The sequence below is a fragment of the Aptenodytes patagonicus genome, chromosome 4, assembly GCF_965638725.1.
Source record: "Aptenodytes patagonicus chromosome 4, bAptPat1.pri.cur, whole genome shotgun sequence".
NCBI lineage: Eukaryota > Metazoa > Chordata > Aves > Sphenisciformes > Spheniscidae > Aptenodytes > Aptenodytes patagonicus.
In genome coordinates, this window is record NC_134952.1 from 34,610,844 (window position 1) to 34,631,173 (window position 20,330).

Sequence of the window (20,330 nt, forward strand, 5' to 3'; positions counted from 1 at the left end):
TCTGAAATTGCAATAACCCCTGTCAGCACCGTTTTGGGCTGGGAAGCATCATGAAGAATGACAATAGTCCATGCGTGCACAGATGCAAGATTTCCAACCCACCACAATGCTGCTGGCCAAAAAGCCAGTCTGGGGAGTTCCGCTTGCAATGAAAGTTTACTGCTCACATGCCAGTTCACCTCCTACACTAGTCCAGGCATACTCATGGGACCAGGAAGGTATCAGAGAAACATCCTCCACACAGAGCACCTCATAGCTTGCAGGTATCCCCCAGCTGTCCTGCTATTGCAGTGGTATCACAGCCCCTGGTGGACACAACACTGATGGTGGACCTTCTTTCCAAGTCTCCGTATCACCTGCCAGAAGGCCAGACATGGGCTTTCTGATGGGATTTCCCCAACACAGCTACAGGCCACAGGTGTAGTTTCTTCCCCCCTCAGCCTCTTCCCCCATTTCTAGCTGAATAGCTATCCCGAGAGCTCCTAAGTATTATTATTCACATGCAGTCACCACTGAAGACCAGTACACAAAACAGACTGCAGAAGCACAATCTGAAGTTTGAATCCAGGTAACATCTTTGACAAAAGATTTAGGCAGGTGAAGAGAGCCAGCTATAAGCACTAGCAATATTTCTGCATCCCTAGACCAACACCTGCAGTAATTCAGTTCAGCAGTATAACTCTTCATTCCAACCTTCACCATATCTTAGCGGTTCCTAAAAATGTCACCAACGGAGGTGAAGCACATGCAAAGACCTTGTCGGACACTTCCTGGCAGCAAACAAGAATCCAGCTGAATTGATTTCCACTGGTTCAGTTATGATACAGGTGGAGAACAGGTCCCTCTCTGTGAGAGGGAGGGTATTCACCAGGCTCATAGATGTAACCATCCAAGATCTAAATCTTTCTGACAGCTTTTGGTAGCCAACAGGGATCCTGTGCTTATACCAAGAGGAACAGCTCAACGTGCCATCCTGCATAAGTTTCATTTTCTGGTGATTTTAAATGTGTAATTCCATGAAGAGTGCATGCAGTGATTTCAGCTGGGTTAAAAAAAAAAAAAAAGATGGTCTTGGGGTAAAAAAAGGAAGTATCCAACTGATACCCCATGGTCCCTCTGTAGAGGAACAGGCTCCTCCAGGCAGTGACTCAGAGCAGAATCTTAACTGGGACATCAAGGAGGGCTTGAGGGAAGCCCTTCTCTATAAAATACATGGAAAGCCTAGCTGACAAAGCTCGGGTGACTAAACTAGGTGCTGCAATTGTCATTCCTGTCCAACATCACCAAATCCAAAGGCTGCAGCCTCCTTTCTACATGTGTGCACACCCACGCTAATTGCTAAGTGCTCTCTGCTATAATGTAGTACACTGTGAAGAAAAGCTGTCCTTGGAAACTGGTCTCTTGCTCTATATGAATACATCAATTCCATCCAGAACGTAATCAATGTGTTTGGTACATTCCTCACTCAAGCTAAGAGGCCTGATCACTAAGGACTCTGGTGATTTGTAAAGATCACCCTCTTCACATTGCTTCCAGGCAGGTTTCCTTTACTCTTCTCCACTGTGGAAGACACTCTTGCAAAGTTACCTAAAATTAAATTTGTAGGTAGATACTACAAAGCAAATTGAAAGTCTACAGAGGTTGCTGGTACTCTGAATTTTACAACCTGTCTCTCAACAGGAATACTTGGTAGATAATGACACATGGACAATAGCTTTCATCAATGCACAAGTTTCCCTACCTAGAATTCATCATCTCAGAACTACCCATTTCTGCTACTACCCACATCAGCTCCTGCTCCAGCTAAGATGCCTCTACCCTTGATGCATCTCAAGTATCTTAATGTTTTCTCCTGTTTAGGAAAAAAACTTCCTGGTTTCATAGACTAACAGAAATCAAACCCTGATGAGGATTTCCTCTCAAGAGTAAATTAATGATTAGAGCGAAACAAAAAAAACATTATTTAAAATAAAATCTGGTCTACTTGGGTGGGATATATTTGGGGTTTTGGGGGTCTTTTGTTTTCTTTTTAAAGTATTTCTTTTGGGAAACACAGAATATTTTACACAATTAGCTACCAGCAAACACAAAACATCCCTATTTCTATAGCTCTAATATTGTAAGAATAAAATCCATGAAGTTAAAACATCTAAGAAAAGCACCATGCATAGTTTTGAAGTCAGCACAGAAACTCACTAAACCACAGTAACAGTTATATTTTAGAGTTAAGTAATACAACACATTTGAAATATTAAACAAAAGAATTTACAGAAAGCTTACAGTGAATCATACAAAAAAATTCATTACTTTGACCTTTAGGGTGGTTTCATGTTCTGTGAGGCTGACTAGTTTGTACAACTAGGACTGGGGTGAGACTTAAAACAGCAACCAGGTATTTTCACTTCCCAAACATGAAAGAGGAATCATCTAGTTGCATCTATATATATTGACTTTTCCCTTTTTCAGAAAGTCTGGTTTACACCTAATTATAATTGGTAACAGAACACACACTTCCCCACTGACAAGCCCCCCCCGCCCCCCCACAACAAAAAACACCCCACCCTTGGACTTCATGGCATTACGCTGGCGAAGAGTTTGAGAATTAAGGAGAAAGACCAAATTAAAAATGAAAAGAGACAGCAAGAACTAGAGAGGGCTACAGAACAGAGTACTTGCTGCATATAATAGGAGAGAACACTTGGACAAGAATGTAACCTTGCAAACTAGATATATACTCATATTTATAAAATCAGCCAAATGACAACTAAAATATTGAAATAGAGGTAAGGAAATGCTGTCAACATCCCACAACACACACTGAACCAAGTTATGGAAAGCATTAGAAAACATGTATCCTGTACAATATTAACAGTCATGAAACACAGCTAACTGTTTTCAGTGGAGTTTTGAGCTGGATCAAATTTCTCCAGATACACCAATAAATACTAAAGTAAACTTGAAGGTCCACCTGTTTTTATTAGAGCCTGAAGAACACAGACCTACACTGCTGACCTCTACTCTAGATGCTTTATCTTCTCCTCCTGTAAGCAAGCTAGTCCCATTGATGCAGTACTGTGTGACCCATGGGTCTGATTCTGGGTTTTTTTCCTTCAGGGGTTATCAAATCTCAGTCTCGCATCTGAACCAGCCCATAAGCGAGTACATAACTTTGCCTTATATGTTAATCTTTACACAGCTAGTTCTGAAGCCTCAAAAAAACTCTACAATTCTGCCACCATCCTCCCCCACTGCCTTCCCCCCTACCGCAATGCGTACAAGTTATTCGAGTAATGCAACAGAAAGACCAATCAACCATTTGATCTCGCAGCTTTGATTTTAAAGTTTGCCTCGTGACAAGCTACAGAACTTCAGAGAGGGAGACTTAAGCACATCCATACAAATAAAGAAGCTGTTGAGTTTAATCTGCAGTGGTACATACATTATCTTTGAGAGGACCTGGAAATTTGGCTAGCTGTAAATTACCACCCTAAATTCTTTCAAAACTCCTGCTCTGGGCTATAAACCCAGGAAGCACTTTCAGACAGATATACAGGGAAAGCAGTCACAAAACCAAATTAACGGTGTCTGCAGAGGGCCTGACAGGCTAGACTTGGATGGAAGTCTTCCAACATCCCCAGCCGCTCCACAGCTTGGTCAACTGTAATTTTTGCCTGCATCCAGCTTGGCAAGTGCCAAACATGCACCTTCTTGCTGTGCCTCTCAGAGTCCAGGCTGGTGACTGTACAAACACAGACTCCTGAAGAAGTGATGTTTTGTTTCTAAGCTCTGCCTCAGGCCTGCCTGTATAAGCTGGTGCAGACAGCCCCAACTTGCTCTGTTCACACTTCAAGCACACCAGTCATGAGCCAGTTCTAGTCCACAGCCAAGTGACTTCATTTTTCAGAGTTATGCCTGCATAATTTGCCCAACTGAAATTCTTAAGATGCTGCTGTACCTCAGGAACTTTTCTAGCTACTTAATTTAGCTGGTCTTGTCTCAAAGCAGCTGGGGGAAGAGAAACAGCACTTATCTTGCATCTCCCTCCACAACAACATGGTCTGAAGCCCAAGATGACAACTAAATGCTTCCTAAAGCAGCACATCAGCTCTCCCTTTCCTTTACTCTTACTGTAACATCTTCAGTTTCCCTTCTTTAAGGTTAGGCACTAGCCCGTGTCCAGGAACATCAGCTTATTTTAGCTGTCATAAAATCAAGTTGTTCTGAACAAAACAAACAACCACCACCACAGAGACTTTTAAAAAGGTTGCAAGAACTGAACAAAGTTTAACTGCAGACAGGTAAAACCTGATCTAGATGCTTAAACTGACTCAGCAGGATTAAAACGTAACACAGCAGAAATCCCTCTGCCTTTCTTTGCAGGGGTACAAAGGTTTTTCAGCGTATATTTTTTAAATTCTGTACAGCCTGGAAGGGGAGTGCAGAATCATCACATATTCTAGGCATTCAGTTTGAAGTATGGTTTCTGAAGTCTGTGTCTGTCCACTCATGCCAACTCATCTGTTGACTTACAGTATTATAGCACTGACTTCTAGCCTCAGCACAGCATTTTAAATCTATCCCTTTTCGTTCCTCGCTTCTAGCCACAGAACTGGCTATTTTCTTTATACACACAATAGCAAAAAGGAAAGGGAAATCTCAGATGTATTTACGTACTTCAAAGAGCTCTACGCTTGTTTAATGTTTTTATCGCATGCTTAACACACACATATCTTGCAGCACTGGTCACACAGGGTTTCACACTGGTAGGAGCAAGTCTCTTCTGAAGCAAAACCTATTTAGCATGTCAAACACTTCCCTGTCCGTTACAATGCTGACTATTAGGTACGAAACCAAATGTTTACGGACCACGCCGGAGTCCTGCAGCCTAAAGCTGTTACCTAGAAACTATAACATGCCACATGCAGCTCTTTATTAGCTTCCTGCTTGTTGACACAACAAACAGAGCATGAACCAGAGTGCCATTTCGTTACAGCATACTTTACACAGAAACAGGGGTGGAAGAGGAAACCTGCAGATACAGGTGACTGGGAAGAAACCAAGCGATAGCAAGCAAGGCCAGTTTTCCAACCACACACCTTGCTAAATGAGCTTTTGCACAATCTCCACAAAAGGCTCAGCAACCCGAAGCAGTCCTTAACTCCTTCCACACATGGGTTCTTCCGAAGGTAGATGCCAGCCTACTCCTTGCCAGTTAATCTGACACATACTTCATACTCTTTCAGGCTCTGAAGTGATAACCCACAGAGTGTAGCAAGCCCTACAGTGTGATGGTCCGGACTTCTTCTGTTGGGTTATGAGCATGCCCCTGCCATCTTTTCATGAGGGAGAAAGAGCTCTCCCTGCAATCAGGAGGCACTGGGGGCAGCCATGAATCCAAGGCATGCAAAACACCAACAATCCAAGCGTGACATTGCACTAAGGCTCCTAGATAAGCCTCAGTACATCATCTTTCCAGTTCCTACCCCAGACTCTTACCCACATAAAAGCCTTTGAACTAGGTTCCCCGTGGGTACATGCCTATCAAAACCATCCACTAAAGCCTTAGTATTTCTCAACCAAAAACATGCCTTCATCCGAGTGATTAACACTGATGTGTCTTTCTTTCCCTAAGATGTCACCTGTCCTATGGAATATGGCTCTCAAGTTTGTACAACTGTTTTAGGACATTATCAAATGCATTACTGATCGCCTGGAACACAGTGCTTTTCCCCCTAGAGGAAGCATGTTAATGACACATTTTCATTTGCCAGTAATTTGGTATGATCTGTTAGTATAATGATTAAGCATACAGAATCTCCATGTTGCATTAGCCCTAATCTTCAGAAATGTGAGTATGTTTTAAAACCTACATTAACCTTATGCTGAAGCTTGGCAAGGAGCTAGATTATGATGTTGTAAAGATACCTAAACTACCTCTGAGAAAATGCATTACCTTCCAAATTGCTGGTGGCTTCCAAAATAAAAGCACAAAGATGAGTGTTAGCTCAACTTATGTCATCGCTGCAACTGCCCGATCAACCAGCCTGTGCATTTTTTAAAGAGCAAGTTTTGAAGGAAAGTCCGGTGATCAAGACTCTCTTGAACTGTGCCCTACGCTGTCTTAGCGTTACATTTCTTTGTCATTTCACCAGTAGCTGTTTCTTTTCCAGTCTTGATAATGACAAAGTTAGTACTGGGTGAGATGATGCCAAATGGCCACACATTTTGTCAACCCTAGTAGCGGTGCATTGGCAAAGTCAGTAATGATGGCAGGAAAGAATTTAAAAAACACTTCAAAATAACAACGTCCAAATTTTCTAGCAGGTTAGAAGATTGGAAGGGATAATCTTTACAAGTCATGCTTTACAAAGGACTTAAAGAAGTCCCAAACTTGAACGTTAAGTGTGTAATCAATGTATCAGACAGATGTCTGCCTGTTAAATGCATAGTACACATGCAAGCCTGACTAATACTCTGAAATTTCAGCATTGAGCCCATAACACTTTTTAGCTTACGTACCACAGGCCTATCTTACAGAAACACTAGTTGAGTTTTGAGCACTTAATATACAAAGTGATTTTGTCTTAATATTGCATTCACAATAGATTTAGTCAAGTTTACTGGAACCGTAACATCTAGAATTGAATTAGGTTTTCATCTAGCTAGTACATATCAAGCATGAATATGAGCCACACATCAACTACAAAGATAAAAATATTAATAAGCCCACCATACAATCAGACATGACCGCAAACTAAATTAACAAATTTGAAATGCTATGCAATTGACAGAAGACAACTGTGACATGCACCAGCTAGACTACCAGTGGATCAGGGTTGTTCTGGTTATTTTCTAAATAACCAAGAGCAATACTGATGCTTGATTTCTTAGCTTGTTCTGAACTAGGACAGAGCCTGACACATGCTAGTTAACCATACAGTGCTACATAACACTGTCTGAGCAAAAAGAAAAGGAGGGGGAAGATGGTAGAACTAGTTTATTGTACTAATAATGTAAAGCGTAGAGCATGGATGTTTTGATATGAGAGGGATTGCCGTACGTACACTAACAAAACAACTCTTCATCCACCTTAAAAAAAAAACCACACCACACTGCAGCGAGTCATCCATTTCTAAGGACAAAGATGGCAACAGGATGGAAAGTAATTGCATGAAGATGTGTTATGGTGGGCTGATGCCTTGGCCAGTAAGGACCGAGTTAAACTTTGTGAACTATATCTCAATCTATTATCCTTGGTTTAGGCATTTGAATTTTGCTAGATCAGTTCATCATATACACCACAGGCAACCTTAAATCTTTGAATTTCCTATCTTTTCAAGGAAAAAAAAATTGCTATATTGGAAGCTGTCAATTACGGTTACATAAGGGGTTTACGTTTAAGTAAGTTTCTAGTTCAGGTATTGCTCTGAGTAGGCAAAGAGACATCTGAAGCAGTCCTCTTTTTTCCTGCATACTTTCTTATAGTTGCAGCTGTGCCTTGTCATCCCCGAAATGCATACCCGCCCAGAGAACCAAGCACAGAGTGATGTTTAAGACCGATGTTCCTCACTCCTCTCTGCTCCTATTTTCTCTCTTCTGTTTTTTCTCTCCATTTCCACCTCCTGTACAAGAAGTTGCTCCTTGTTGTCTGGTGCCCTCTACTGCTTCATCACAAGTACAGGACATGGCATATTTTTGCCCTTTGTTCTGCAGCTTCTGTCTACAGAGTCAGGGCCCAGAGTCAACTGGGACAGGGAATCCCACCATGATTAGTTCATACCATTTGCAAGTCCTTCCCACATCCCATTAATTGCCTCCCCAGTGCAAATCCTGATCCCTTCTTCTTACCTCCACATCCTTCTTGGATACACTCAGGGCTGCCAATTTCCCTGTTAGCAGATATTTAGACATGGGTTATCTTCACATCCAGGAAAAGACTTGGGGGGGGGGGGGGGGCATGAGTGTGTGTGAGAGTGAGAGCATGCATGAGTGTGTGAGTGTTACAGGAAGAAGCCTGCTATATATCCACACATGTGTAGGAAACCCCCACACAACACCAGAGAGCAGAACGATGTCAAGACAACCTGTCTCCTTTTTTCCAGCCTTTCTGAAGATCCCAGCTCCCACATGCAATCAGGGGTGAAACGGCTGAAGCACAGCCGGAAAGGAAGAAGCCATCTGAGTTGCAATGCTTGAACTCATTCCTTCCTTAATACTGTAGTCCACCCTACCATACTCAGCATCAGAAACACAGGGCTGGAAGAAACCTCCAGAAACCACTTACATCACTCCTTGCTGAGGCAAGGTAAACACTACCTAGACATAAAAGGCATTCCACCAGACTGCTCAACTGTTTCAAGTCTTACCACAAAACACCCCCCTGCATTTTTTTCATGGTATCTTTTCTTCCAGCTCAAACCTGATCTGGCTTCACGTAGATTAAATCAATGACTATAATCTCTGTGCCACATATTTCATGCAGATACTAAAAGGCTAGCTGAGAAGTTCTCACTCCTGTTCTCACACATGCACAGCGGTCTCCTATGTTCTGGGAAGTCAGATACGTAGACAGCTTAACTAATTTTTCAACTACTTTTTAACATGCTTCATTCCAAAAGGGCTGGCAAGCATTAGAAGTATGCTAGGCATAAACATCAAGAAACTAGGATAGACACTGTTACTTACAAATCCAAGTAAGAGAAGTTAACAGACTCAATTTTTTGCATCATAAATTTATTCTAGATCTATGTATCAAACTTGGCTCCAACAACCCTAAGTTTTAACAGCTAACTGTAGGAAGAACTCATCCAAACAGGATTCTTGTAGCATTTTTAAGCCTTATAGGATAATTAAGCCTTTAAGTTTGCAAGTCAGTTTCTCCTTATGTACTATGCAGGTCCATTTTGTTGCAATAAAGGCAAAAAACCCCCAAACAACCCAGAACTAATTTGGAACTGTGCCTGCCCCTAATTCAATGTAGCAATTCCTCCTTCACAACCAACACGATTAGTTAACTGCCAGAACATTTATTAGCTCAGCTTAATGTTAGATTCAAGAATTTGATTTCTCGCTAGTTTTTCTGAACTACTCAAAAAGTCTTTCAGAGTAAGAGTTTACGTAAGGCTCAGTAATTTGCAAGGAGCCATAATCTTTCCTTGAAAAAAACTGTACAAAAGAGACCTGTAAAATACATTTTTGACCACAAGACTAGCACATTAATATGCAACATCATTTCTTGTACAGTATCTGCAGCTATCTTGGATGGAGAGGACAGAGTGGCTTTTAGTTTGAACTCAGAAGCTATTTATTCAATCACACTAGTATGAGCTAATGTTATATGACTAACAAATGTCACTGGACTTAAGCGTGGCACTGAAATGCTGCCTAAAGGATATTATGGAAGAAAAAGTAGGACAGGCAGTGGGAATTTAAAGATCCTCCAGAACCTTGGTTATATTTTGTATTATTGCTTTTGTGCCAAAACTGTTTCTGAACATATCTAGCAACAGTTTCCTGTGTTTATGAAACTCCACATCCATTTAAAGACAAGTAAATCCAGATTAGACTCAAATTCACCTATGCTGTTCTTTAAAAAGTGAGGTGATAGCACCTCTAAACATGTAGGAAGCACTACAATCAGTGCTAAGTTATCCATAATAATCATACTTCATCTACCAAAAGATCACTAAAAAGTTCAATTCCAACATTTTCCTCATAAAATAGATGACTGCAGTTTGCAATTTCAAGTTACAGAATAAATAGCTAACATCCAAATTCTCCTTTTGGTACATAGAGATTCATTTCTTAGAGAAGTCACAAATTTCTGAGTATAAAATACAGTATAGAACAATTCAGAGACCAAGCTAGGACATTAAATTTTGCCATTTAAAAAAAAAAATCAGTCATGATATAGGCATGATTAAGCTTATAGGTTAGAAATGGAGAAGAGTAAAAGTTTACAGTAACTGTTCAACTTCCCAAATCCCTTCACGAATCAGTCCTAGAGCTCTTAGGAGCTATGTAGAAAATACTAATGTAGCATTTTGAACATTGTTCACTATTGTATCACCCAATGACCTTGTTTCAATCAATATCTCAATTGGTTTTAATCACAGCCCAAAATGGCAACCCAGCAGGCTGCTCTTCCCCAGCTACACTGACTTCATTTGATAAGTTCAGGTTCAGTCCCAAATTAGGTGTTTTCCCGTAACTAAAAAATAACCAAGCAGTTACTTTGCAAAAAGTGTTAATCCGTACCATCATTTCCACACAACAGAGCAGAGGCATACATTTACCCTATTTGCGGAGGACTACCCTGGCATGTCTAGAAGACCACGTAAGGGAAGTTGCATTAAACTTTTTCTATACGTAACTAGAGGATTATCTATTTCTACAATGGTTTCATAGCTCGGTTAAGACTCTGGATCAGTACTGTTTTTCTAAGGCACTAGAAATGGTATTTGCACATATCCACCTTGACTGGTTTGGTTCACATAGCGCAAGTTATTTTTACTTTTATGTATAAACAACTATTCCAATTGACAGTTTAAGTATCTGTGCTATTCATCCTTTTGATTTATACCAACATAGTTAACATGAAGTAAAGTCTCTGCAGAATGAAGGAAAATTTAAGCAGCCACCAAAATTAGAAATAAGCTCACAACTTTAGGAAAATGTATTTTAGGAGGCAGCAGCATAGCATGTTTTAAGGAATACCAGCATAGTTGAACATGTGTCTAAAATTAACCTTGAAACAGTATTTTAAAGCTACCTTAAGTGGTGAAACACAAATTTGCTGGTCAACAGAATAAAATAGCATCTTAATAGAACCACTTCAGTTGCTGCTGATTAAAATCATCCACGCAAACTCAATCTTCTTCTATGCTTCAGTGCAAGTGCAAGACAGGAAATACTGCATCTCAAGTGCCCCATACAAGCTCTAAGTGCTGCTGGAACAACCCCTTTTCAAAAGACACACAAAACGCACTTATACAATTCCTGGCAGTCACCACAACATAGTTAAGGACGCATTTGTGTATTTCCTGTTACGTTAAGCAGTTTTCCTGTTATTAAGCAGCAAAGATGTCTCCCCAGGGACATGCCTAGAACATTGCACACCATTGTTTCAGGAACAGCCTGAGTACAACCCAACAGGGCCCATGCGAAAACATCTTGCCAAGCTGAAAACAAAACAGAGAACAGGGCAGCACCCAGCACTTTTGTTAGCCACAAGATATAATACGTCCACACCCTTTGAGAGTCCTTCCGCTGCTTGCTGACCGCACCTGGAAGTTAAGGGACTTCTCTTCCCAATGACTCTTAACCAAACTGCGCAACTAAAGATTGCTTTGGCAAAGGCTGCCCGACAGGTACCACTGCCCCCCTCAAGGAGTGATTCCTTGCCGTGCCTGCTGTAGAGACCAAGCAGTTGCTGTGGAGGAGGTTTAAAACATTCACCACATCATTCTTTGCATTTAATGTTCCCCCGAGTCTCTTCTGTTTAAGCTAACAAACAACTACAAAAATGGCACTTACATTTTTGCTTAATTGGGTGGTAGGCAGGGAGGGAGGGAGGGAAAGGAGACTACAGAAATTTTCTGGAGCTGATACCTCACATAACCATGGTGTTCACTGGAATATACCCATAACTTACTGCAAAGACCAAAACCCATATGTGAGGCTAAACCCTATGAAAGATCTCTAACTACAAACACCTCTACTTGTCCCACTAACAAATGCAGCAAGAAAAATATTCACTGCACATTACACATGCATCTTGTCTTCCTTGACCCAAAGTCCTAGCTGAGAGGTCCCTCTTGAGACACAGGAATACAGGTTTAATAGGATTAAGCTATTCATTTCATATTAGGACTTTTTTTAAGTGGCAGAATGTCTTAATTTGATAAGCAAGTTAAGCAGGCAGTAGATTGTACAGTAATATTTGTGGAAATAAGCGAGCCTTGATTTTATATGGGTTATACAAGTGGCCCATGCTTATGGCTAAGAAAAGCAAAGTTTTCTAGCATTCTGTTTTATTTGGAGTAGAATAATTGGCAACTGGGCTTTATAAGTAAATGCTGGAAACATTTCCAATATTTCTGGTTTACTGTTTCAAATATTTGAAAAGGCTTAGCACAAAGTCTATTCTTGTAATAAGTATAAACATTTTTTAATAATTTAAGTGCTTCTGATATTAGCAATATTCACACACAGATAAAAATGAAGGCTACCGAGAGTCTAAAAATATTATTAAAGAAGTGAAGTCATTAATGAGTACTTTTTGTAACACTTTCCCGACTTTTCTACTGAAGGACTGCTAGATCTCTTTAAGAAAAGGATGAGCTTTCATTAAAAGAATTTCACCACAGATGTTCCCAGCTGTCCTGTTTCCTGCCTAACTAGAAGTATTTCCATAACATCACATAAGAACTGTTTACACGAGCATCTTGAGGAAGAACCTTCACTTGCTATAAATGTATATATATAAGCAGCATACTATCATGGCAAGAAATAGCAAAAATAAATTTAACCAGGAGTTGAACACAGGACCCAACGTTATTAGCGCCCTTGCTACAACCACTAGACATCAGTAAAGATGATACCAATGAAAGATTCATAAATAGCAACTGTAAAGAAACATCTCAGCCATATGCAAGCCAGGTTATTTAAGGTGGGTTATTCCTACATTTGTGTATCTGGACAACTAAATTGAATAGGATTTTTTTTTTTTTTAAAAGAAGATTTAAAGATGTAAATTATACTGCAGATGCATTCATTTTTCAAAAGATCAAATGCTATTTTCTTCTCCCTGTAGGATGGAGAACAGAAACAACACTTCATGACCAGGAAAAGATAATGGGGAAGAGCACTGTTGGTGGACATGGTTAGAAAGGTACTGTACTGATTATGCTAACTGTAATCTAAATCATTAATTAATAATTCTGCAGCACTAGTTTACCATATTATCATGATAAAAATAATCACTTAACCTCCTCTTAAAAATAAGATTTAATTCAATCAAATCTTTCTGACAACACCACTACTCCATTGGACCACAGACAGCAGATACACCTAGAGAAGAACAAACAGGTACAGGTGAATTCAGCGAGCTAGCCAGCTTGACCAATGCAGCCTTCGCTGAATTTTGTTCTGGGGGAAGACAAGCCAAGAGAGATGGGGTCTGCTTGCAAATAATTTTCCAAATAAGTTAGTTTTTGGTACGCTATTTAGTGAAACAGTCAAGAGCTGTTTGAAACACCAGCACTTTTCCTAAAGGCATCAAATCTATCAACTTTGGACCTAGGTTTCTCCTATGCGTCATGCCACTCGGGGATTAGAATTTTTTAAAATAATAAAACCAGTGGAGAGAGACTGCTTCATTACACGACTCTAAATTAACAGCCAATCTATAAACAGAATTTGTCATCTCTTGCCATTGATTGCAATGAGAGTGGTGAGAGTGGTAAGTGTGGTCCCAATCTATTCAGTACTGCCTCCACAGTACTTAACATACAATTATATTTGATTAATTGCAAGAAACTTTTTTTGCCTTCCACCCCCTCCCATATCACAGTTTTCTGTGCCAACAAAGAAAGAAGAGTAACACAAAACAGTGAGCCAATTGGCTGCAAATACTCAAAACGTTGCATTCTAGCACTGAAATTTCATGGTATCATTTCCCTCAAAAAAGCTATTGCTTTATGCCTTAGAAAGGTCAAATTAAAGGATTGAATAGGCAGTAATGCTTGGCTTGCAACATTCAGACAAATAATTTCTGCTATGGTAACAGATTCATTTGTACCAGCTGCAAAACTGGTAGAGGCAGCTTTTAAAAGTTTAAGTCCAGTTTTACCACACTGGAAATCCCCCAAAGTAATTTAAAAGCTATTCAGGTTTTTAAGTGTAATTGTAGCTGCCTGTCACTTTCAAACCCCAGCCTACTTCACAGCAATAGAAGTTGCAGCCAGATCCTTTTCACCTATTAGACATACCAAGTGGGAGCAAATGCACAATTAGAATATGCAATGGTATTAGCAGAGATAATTTGCTAGGTCTTTTACATTTACTCTCCAATTAACTATTCTTCTATAAAGTTGAGCTTGAAGCAGCAATTCTATTTATTTCATGTTGACAAATACCTGAGGCATCCTTCACATATAATTAATCCGTTTAAGTGAAGGAATAAAAATCCAACATCACTCACTACAGTGGAGCCAGAATGCAAAAGCTGCCATGCATCTGCTTTTTACAGTGCTCTAGCTCTTCTTTCTCCGAAGATTTTTTGATCAAAGCTCCTCATTTACATTCATTTTCATGCTGTATTAAATATATGCACAGTTTAAGTGTTAACATCACATGTAAGTTATTGTTTTGACTTTGGCATGTTTTTTGTTGGTTTGTGGGGGTTTTTGCTGGCTTTTTTTGGTGTGTTGTTTTTTGTTTGGTTGGTTGTGGTGGTTTTCCTTTTTTTTTTTTAGCAGCTCCTTTTGCTATCCAGGCTTCCTTTGAAAAGAACTAGTGTTGTCTTCATTTCATATCCATGATAAATGCATCAATTGGATGAGACTTGTATAGAGTACAAACTATACTTCCAAACTCCAAACCACAGAGCCCTACCCTCTGAAAATAAGAACCACCATTTAGCTACCACCTACATGCCTGCTGAAGCTATGACCTATTGAGATTGAAATCAAGCACATCAGGAAGGTCATTTAGTACCCAGTCTTGAACAGATGAAGCCAGGCACAAAGAGTCTCACTGACTTCAACAGGAACATGATTAAATCCAAAATCCCCCATGATGAATGGTTTCCAGCTGTTCAACTTCTTTTGCTCAGAATAGATAAACTAGCTTTACTTCTGAATTTTTCCCTGGTAGGTGACACAAATATTTAACATACTTATCCTGTATCAAATCTCTCCAGCAGACTTTTAGACTTAGAATACTTCGTAGGATTGAGCATATTGGGTATCTTTCTACAGTTCTATATTAAACTGTAGTGTTGGACATTAATCAGTAATTCAGTTATTCTTTCTTGGGGGGGAGGCATGTGAACAGTTAAGCAACTCATGACACCTGAGGCTTTCAGAATCTTCCTTTAAGAGCACTGCTTTGTGTTGTGCAGAAGTAATTTCATAGTTCCCAGTGTGATCTGAAGCAGGATTTAGGGAGGAAATCGTATTGGAAAAGGATGTCATCTGCTCAAATAAACAGGCCTGTGATATTTGTCTGTTGCTAGCAAGGCAAAAAGGAAATTTTTAAAATTGGTATTGTTGTAATGACATCAGCTACCGTTTGTCCTCTGAGACACTTCTTATTCCCAAGGTAGTAAGAGAGTAACTAGGTTTAGTAAGCAATGGAAGTCACCAGAGACATAAGAGTACTGAGTACGGTTTGCTTAGGGGAAGAGGAGAAAGAGGAAGAGCAGCAAGAAGGGCTAGATGAAAGCATTTTGAGACAAAAGAGTTTACCACAAAAGCAACAGTACAGTTCAGTATACAAAGCTTGAAAAACTCTGAACAAAAGGCACAAGAGCTTTGACCTCCATTTGCTAAACTAGTTCCTTGTCTAGGATTTTATCTTTATGCAAGAGAAAACATAAGTAATTCAAAATTACTATTTTGAGTCATTCATAGAAGAACGTCTTTCTCTGGCAGTTTATACAGAATCATACAGAGAAGATGATTTACTCTGTCACACCACTGATGCATGAAGAGCGTAAGAGCACTTTAGTCACTCTTTGGTAAAAATCCTTAATGGTTTGATAAAGGAAGCAAATGGGACATTTCATCACTGAAAGACACAGGTTCATCCTTAACTCGTATTTATCATGTTTATGCAGTTCTGAAGTGTTGACATTTTTGTTGCAATTACTTGCTACAAATAAGTTTTACAAGTCACAGGATAGGTAAATAAAGTATTTCCTGAAGCATTTCAGTGTTTTTGTTTTGCTGAAAAGACACTCATTATATACAGCTAATAATGCCTGTGTAGTATACTTCCAGTAGGTGAGAAAAATGACACTTCGATGTCTGCCTGCATTTAAAGGGAGAAGAAACTTGTGGATATGACGACCTTGAAGCAGTGTAGAACATACAGCGATGGAAGTTAGACACAAGGCAACAAGCTGAACGACCTTAAGAAACACTTAAAATTTTACAGCAAATTTCCTCTGGATTTATTCCATTCCTAGAAAAAAATTCCAATTTTATTTAGTTTCCCCTGAGTAGGCTATATACTTACGCTGCAACATTTCTGAACTACTGTTACTTTGACACATCCACACAGACAACATATAAGCAGTGAAACGTACTCCAGCCCAAGGATCCATTTCACTATAAATGCAATGACTAATCTAGACTAACTTTACACCAGCATAAACACCTGGATGTCCAGCCATACTACATACTGTGAAGAAACTGCGGCAGGCTACTGCAAAATATCCTCAAGTCAGAATGAAAACCCAAGAGCGAGTTCCATCCTCTTCCTCCCAATAGTGCTAACATCCTAACTTCAACAATTTACTGCACCACAAACTGTCAGCCAGGACACGGTTACAGAAGAATCCAACTTGACCTGTGCTCTATACTACTTTAAAACTCTAGATTTCAACTATTGCCCTAAGTACCTCAAGGATGCTCTACAGTCATACAAGGCGGTTGGTCTATGCTATTATGAAAGGGAGCAAAGGATGAAATCCGTAATACTGCTTATGAAAAGTGCAATCTAGACCAAAACTGGAACTGAATGTTGCTTACATAACACTCATACATATTCATATCCCTGCGTGGACCCTAAAATTCCGTTTTTCAATTACTCCCTCCCTTATTTGTTGATACAGTCCCTAGTGTATTCTATTTCTCAATGCTTGTGTGACCTCGGAAAGAAGCCACATGTCATTTTAATCCAATTAAACCACTACAAGAAGAGATACTCATACTGGCGCTGCAAGAACAAATACGGTTCCTCCCAGTATTTAACAAAAAAAAAAAACCCCGAACCTTTTATGCTTGTGATATACACTGTCATTGCCTGATCTACTATTGCTGAGTTTTATGAACCTGAAATAATCACTAACAAGCTTTGATGCATTCCACAGTTTCTAAAACCACAGTATATATATACACATACTTGCACTTTCCACTACAGAATATGACCTGGTTTTCAGCTGTCCTACTTTATTGGTATATTCAGCTCCAGCTAACCACTGGTCAGCTTTCTGCTAAGACAATGACTTCCTACAAGACACAGGGACAGCAAAGCAGAAGGAGGAGACAAGACAAAAACCCCTCTAAGCTTTCAGTGCTATACCATTAGCCTGTACATACTGCACACAGAGAAAACACACAGAAGGTCTATTCAGCACTTCTTATTTAGTAAAGTGCTGCTTAACTGAACACAGGGCTAGCAATCTATTTTACATACTGTATTTAACAGATGCATCCTGCAGGCAAGGTTATGCTTTCACATCCACTCAAATGAAACAAAACCACAAATGGATTCTTATTGTAAGATTCCCTTGATACATGCACTGACATCTATTTTTATTTTTCAAAATTATGCAAATTTCAGTAGAGGTTAATGAACATTTGGAAGATCAAATATTATCTCCCCCCCTTCTCTTTTAGGATTTTTGTCCCTGGAATACGTGCTATGTGGAAATTTCGCAACGTTAGCAACATCAGGGATGTAGGTATATGCACAAAGACTCCCTTATATAAGAACTTTTAGCATCAAGGCATTTTAATCCTAGCTTAAAGACACGCAAGCAAGCTGCAAACAGAAGCCTATATTATGTTTGGATAGTCAGCCTGTATTATGTTCATAACTGAATTTATCATCCAGGAGCAACTCAGAAACCAGATTTACTTTGCCAGGGATAAGTAATGACAAGGCAAGTGGTTTAAGCTGCTATGTGAAATGCCAGGACAGGAAGGAAAGCTGACTGGTAGAACTGAACTCCAAAAAATAAAAGCAAAGAGGGTGGTGTTCAAGAGAGAAAGGAAATGCCTGAGAGGAAGAGCTTCTGCAAAACTAGTTTATGTAGCTGCTTGCTCCTCCCTAAATAAAGTGCAAGAAAATTACAAATAGTGCAGTGGAGAAAGACTTATGTAATATGCAGGCTGCCATAATTTTCTCTAGATGTCAAGTATCTTCGCTAAAAAACAAACAAACAACTGCCACCCCCTGCCAAAACAACACACATATGTCCTAGAACAAAGCTCAGCTTCCATAATCTTGTTCCCCTTCCAGATACTCACTTTGCTTTACCTGCCACTGAAGATGAAAATCAGGTCAGATGCAGCTAAGAATTTTGTGGTGTTTTTTTGTTTAGTTGGTTTTTTTCTTCGTTGCTTTGGTTTTTTTTTGCAGGGGGTGGGTGGGTGTTAAACACATTTGTGTTGAATGTCTCTAAAACTTCACACTTTTTAGGTTTGTATCAACACAAGTGAGCATAAAAGTTTGCTTGTCCTACTTGCACATAAGACATGTTTAACATGATGTGTATGGTAACAGATACCTACATGTAAGTATTCAAATATTTCTCACAGACAGCCGCATCAGGACAGCCTGTATTCATTCCACTTCCCTGTTTCCTCCCTGCACCCAGTCAAGGTATAGAAGACATAGCACTCCCAGCAGATAATCATTAAAATGATTAGATAAATATTTAATAGCACAGACTTCCTCATTCTATTTTTGGACTTGTGGGAGGAAAGAGCAAATTCCAATTTGCATTTCACAAAGAGAATAACCATCTTCCAAATGAGCCGCTCAGCACGGGTGCATGCACACACAGACTTCAAATATGAAACTACTTTGCTCAAAAGTCAGACTTCTCTGAAATTCAAAAACTTCCATGCCCAATATGGTTTTTATTTGCTAAAAATAAGCTACTGTTGAAGTAAACAAGATATTCCCTCAATACACGCTCATATTAAAAAAAAAAAAACACCACAAACCTGCATGAAATATAACAGTGCTTTTCTTGTAGCCAGAAGGTAGACGAATGTTTCGGAGCAACCCCTTTGCTGTCAGCCGTACACGCATGTTGGATAAGGAAAACTTCGGGGACCATAACATGTCTTCAGTGCAATTGGAAGATAAACAAGCAAGAAATAGCCTCCATGTACTGTCATATACTATGTTTTTAAATCACTGCTGACAGAAGTGAGACAATTCTTGCTAAAGAAAACAGGCTTGAAGAAATAATCAAGGCTCCGTTCCTTTGCTCATATTCCTTATGCACAGACAAGCAAAAAATCAGTAAAAGCAGATATCCACAGCATAAATGCTGCTGGCAGCTTCTCCTCACCAGATGTTGGGGAAACAAAGCTTGTCCTCAGAATAAAACCGACCTAGTGATTCGGAAAACCAACAGCCTCTGAATTGCATCACAGTGTTGATGCTTAATCTGCTACGGGACTCCGTGGGGCTCGGCGCTAGAAAAGGAGAAAAGGGAGGAGGAAGATGAGGAGGGAGGAGGAAGTGGGTGGTCTCCCCAGCTGAATACATCTTCCAGCAATGTCACAGACCATGTAATTGTTCTTTGGAGGCTGTTAAGGAGATTATTTGAATATTTCTGCAGGCGTATTTCAGCTCTCCTCTCCAAGAATCCTTTCAGGGTGCTTTTTTTTTTTTTAAAAAAAAAAACAGTTTCTTTCAATTGACATGAATTTATCGAAACAGATTTATCAGCTAACATTTTCTACCAGAGTTTCTTTTGGCATTAAATACTACATCAACATTTAAAGTCTTAACAAATCCACAAACACATCTATTCTCCAAGAACAATTCAGTATTTGAGATCTGTTTAAGGGAAATACTATTTAGCTTGGCAGCACAACACTGCAGATGCTTCCATTTATCAGAAGAGGAGCAAGGAAGCAGGCATCAATTTCATATTAGAACAGCTCTCTGCCAGCTGGGTTTTGAAGGCACCCAAACATTGCAGCGAACAAGCAGTGTTACAGGAGTTCCTTCAAAATATATGCTGTCTCCATATTTAATTAGCCCTCTTAAAAAAAAAATTTCTTCTTACTATTTAATAAGCCCAAAAGTTTTGCATATATCTTGGTCCCTTTCAGCTGCCACTAGCAAAAATAAAATGAAAAATACAGTTAGAAACTATAAGATAGAGGAATACCTGTTTTACGGAGATTAGAAAATGTCACATTTTTCACCTACGACCACGACTATAAATACACGCTGCTAAGGCACTACAGACTTGCACTGGCCACCATCCTGTGTAAAGAGAAACATTTCGCTACTCTGCCTACAGCCAGTAGCTGCCTTGCCAGGCAGCCGCTGGAGCAGGGACCACCCAAGTA

The 20,330-nt window shown here is 39.7% G+C and overlaps 1 protein-coding gene across 2 annotated transcripts in view; it reads right to left on the reverse strand.

Moving 5' to 3' along the window:
• Positions 1-20,330, reverse strand: part of MTUS1 (microtubule associated scaffold protein 1) — a 124,117-nt gene that overhangs the window by 35,378 nt on the left and 68,409 nt on the right. Inside the window, exon 1 of one of the 2 annotated variants that reach the window (XM_076336330.1) lies at positions 18,963-19,410. The exons of the other annotated variant lie outside the window; for it this stretch is intronic. Within the exon in view, the coding sequence (XP_076192445.1) occupies positions 18,963-19,083 (121 nt within the window). The 5' untranslated portion in view covers positions 19,084-19,410. Of the gene's footprint in view, positions 1-18,962; positions 19,411-20,330 lie in introns of those variants that run through there. 2 annotated transcript variants of the gene reach the window in all.